The sequence below is a fragment of the Octopus bimaculoides genome, chromosome 21 (assembly GCF_001194135.2).
Source record: "Octopus bimaculoides isolate UCB-OBI-ISO-001 chromosome 21, ASM119413v2, whole genome shotgun sequence".
NCBI lineage: Eukaryota > Metazoa > Mollusca > Cephalopoda > Octopoda > Octopodidae > Octopus > Octopus bimaculoides.
The window spans coordinates 39,862,769-39,865,646 of NC_069001.1; the positions used below are offsets into that span (position 1 = coordinate 39,862,769).

The 2,878-nt window shown below is 38.0% G+C and overlaps 1 protein-coding gene across 2 annotated transcripts in view; it reads left to right on the plus strand.

Annotated features, from left to right (window-relative positions):
• Positions 1–1,887: 1,887 nt before the first annotated feature.
• LOC106882269 (calcyphosin-2) overlaps positions 1,888–2,878 on the plus strand; it is a 45,223-nt gene continuing 44,232 nt past the window's right edge. Inside the window, exon 1 of one of the 2 annotated variants that reach the window (XM_052975365.1) lies at positions 1,888–2,030. In XM_052975365.1, the coding sequence (XP_052831325.1) occupies positions 1,926–2,030 (105 nt within the window). In that variant the 5' untranslated portion in view covers positions 1,888–1,925. The remainder of the gene's footprint in view (positions 2,031–2,878) is intronic. The other variant, XM_052975366.1, reaches the window with a different exon arrangement.

Consider the following 2,878-nt stretch of genomic DNA (forward strand, 5'->3'; position numbering starts at 1 on the left):
ATGCATCTCACCCCCAACCTTCCAATGCAATATAACCTCATACAATGGTGGACTGGGCAGGATTTTGAAATCAAGCCTCTACCGAAGCAGGATTTGACCTCAGAATATTGAAAGCCTAAACAAATTCCCACTCAAATGGCTCAGCCAGTTCCAGTATGTGGTGAGTATATCACTTCAGTTGTGTATGGTGGGGAGTGCATTATTCCAGATGTGATGACTGCATCATTACAGGTGTGTATATGTCTTTTTCAGGTGTGTTATAGTGAATACATTGTTACAGGTGTATGGTCAAGGAGAAGAGGACACTCTAGTAGCAGTCAGAGAGAGAGGACACAGCATTATAGAGTAGATGCGAGATGCTCAATGTGACCAGTTTGAATGCTAAATGGTTTCAAACGCAGGCAATGTGGTACCAGAACCTACTTCAAATGTTGGACTGCACTATCCCCAAGGAACTCTCCTAGTGAAAGCACATCCTTAGATACAGCATGGACTGCACCCTATCAAATGGCTCTTCTCTTCAGAACCAGAAGATACTTCACCGCCACTCCACCCCCAACAAGACTACCTACAAAACCCAGTAAAGGTCCACATTGCTCCTACATCTGAAATGCTATTACTGCACACACAGATTATAGCCTACATCCACAAAATGGCCATCTGACTGAGTGGTATCAGTCATCCGAACATCTTCCTCCCACCTCTGGTTCATAGTTTGCTGTCTCCTCCCTCTACTTTTCAACAATTATACTATTATGGCCTCTGCTTCTCACATTTGGCTGGGTCTGTGTTAACCTCAGACATCTGTCAACCACTCACCTCTCCTCATTGTGTCCCTTCTATACTAGCCCCTAAAATCTAGTTTTCCTTCCCAGAATTTCCTCCTTGCTCCCAGCATCTATTTCACCAATTTCAAAGGGCCTACAAAGGCTATGGGTTCTACCCCTTCCTCCAAGCATTTAGCAAAATGTACGAAAGATTAATTTAAGCCTAATGATAACATTAATCACTTGAGGACGGGTGGAAGCTTGGATCATCTCTTCAATCTGAATCCTGTAAAATAAAAAAAAAGTATGTAATCACAGAAATTGCAGTTTATAATGTGTCATCAGTTTTGGATTTGAAACAATATATTGCAGACTTTGACACAAAAGAGAAAACCTTCAAATTACTACAAAAATTTAGTCAAAAGCATGCCTGGCACCCATCGCTACTACATTAAAGTAAAGAGGTACCATACCCTAGTATGGGTATGCTGTTTGTAAATTGTTCTCATATTATCTGTTTATTTTAATAAAATATATATTCCACATTATTCTGCTCCATCATTTGCAGTATAAAACCTTGTTTTTAATCAATAAATCCACACTTAATAAAGGCACTACGTGTATATAAATAAGGCATACATACATATACAAGTCAACAAGATTTGTTTTGCGTTGTTTCTATGATTGATGAAAATATTTTGTCAGCTGTGGAAGAGGAAATAAATAAAATGAGTCTGAGGGAAAAAACTTCCCAAATCTCGTTATTTAAATCCATCTTTAAATGTCGAAGCACATGTAAATATATCTTCTATTTCAATGTTTATACAGTTACTGTCGATTCAAATACAACCAAACAGGTTACAGTTTGGAATAAATCAATGAAAAGGAATATATTTTACAAAAGAAAAACAAAAAAAGAAAGAAGCGTCATCAATGCAGCACCTACCACAGGGGCATCTCAGCCCCTTACAGACGTCAGTCCCTACTCACAGTGCTAAGATTAAGGTATAGTTAATTTATAGGTAAGTTGTGTCGTATTGCGAAAGGAAATACGTCTGTGAAGAGGAAGCGAACAATTTAGTCAGTCGGAGTAGTCTCCCTTAATAAAGCGTTTGATTTGAAAACAAAACTAACCGTCACTATGGCAACGAGTAATTTATGAATGGCCGCAGGTTCTTTTCTAGTGTTTCCACATCTCCGACAGTAAAAACGTATTTAACATTGAAATATCAGGAATCTGAAGGTGAAATAAAAAGGAATTTGGTAAGTGTATTTCAAATGAAATATTTTGCATTGACATAAACTACGATGTGAATACGTGTATTTGACATTTGCTTTCACGACGTCACTTTCATTTCTACTCCTTTTAAGTTTTCCTGTTCCAAGGTTGCCACTTATATATATCCTGTACCTAACTTTTAAAAAATGTTCCAGAATATAGATATATATGTTTCTATTTCTCTTCTAACGACGTAGAAAAAGAATATAAAACCAAAATAAAATCCATTTGTTATTGAATATTTTTTTTGAAACACTCAGTCACATATTTTGAAGTATACCACTCTGTCCTTCAGCTCCGATATTAGGTACTATTCAAGAAGAGTAGTCCCCGTGCGCACACTCGCGCATCCGCGCTAACCCTCATACATGTTTTGCACAGGACGCGCACTCGCGCTAGGTAGTCGTTGTAGGATCGACTAGTCACGACTCGCTTGCGCGAGTGTGCGCACCGGGACCACTCTTCTTGAATAGTACCCCGGTATTAATTCTGCTACACCCACGACAAACTTTTAATTTTCGCTGGTAACTGCAATTGGAAGATAAGCTGTTATAATATAGCGGGGTCAAACAAAAGCGTTTGACCCGGAGACAAAAATTAAAAAAATTAGTATAATAGATGTAAAACAACTCGCTGGGAACGAATATGAAGAAAAAAATGCGCGCTCTTGAACGGGGGGAGGGGAGAGGACTCGGAACATTCACATCGTCAGTCCATGGCCTCTAAACTATAGTGTTTGAGCAGAGCTCAAAAACAAAAAATAATTAGTGTAATAGGCGTAAAACAACTTGCTGTGAATATATATATATATATATATATATATATATATATA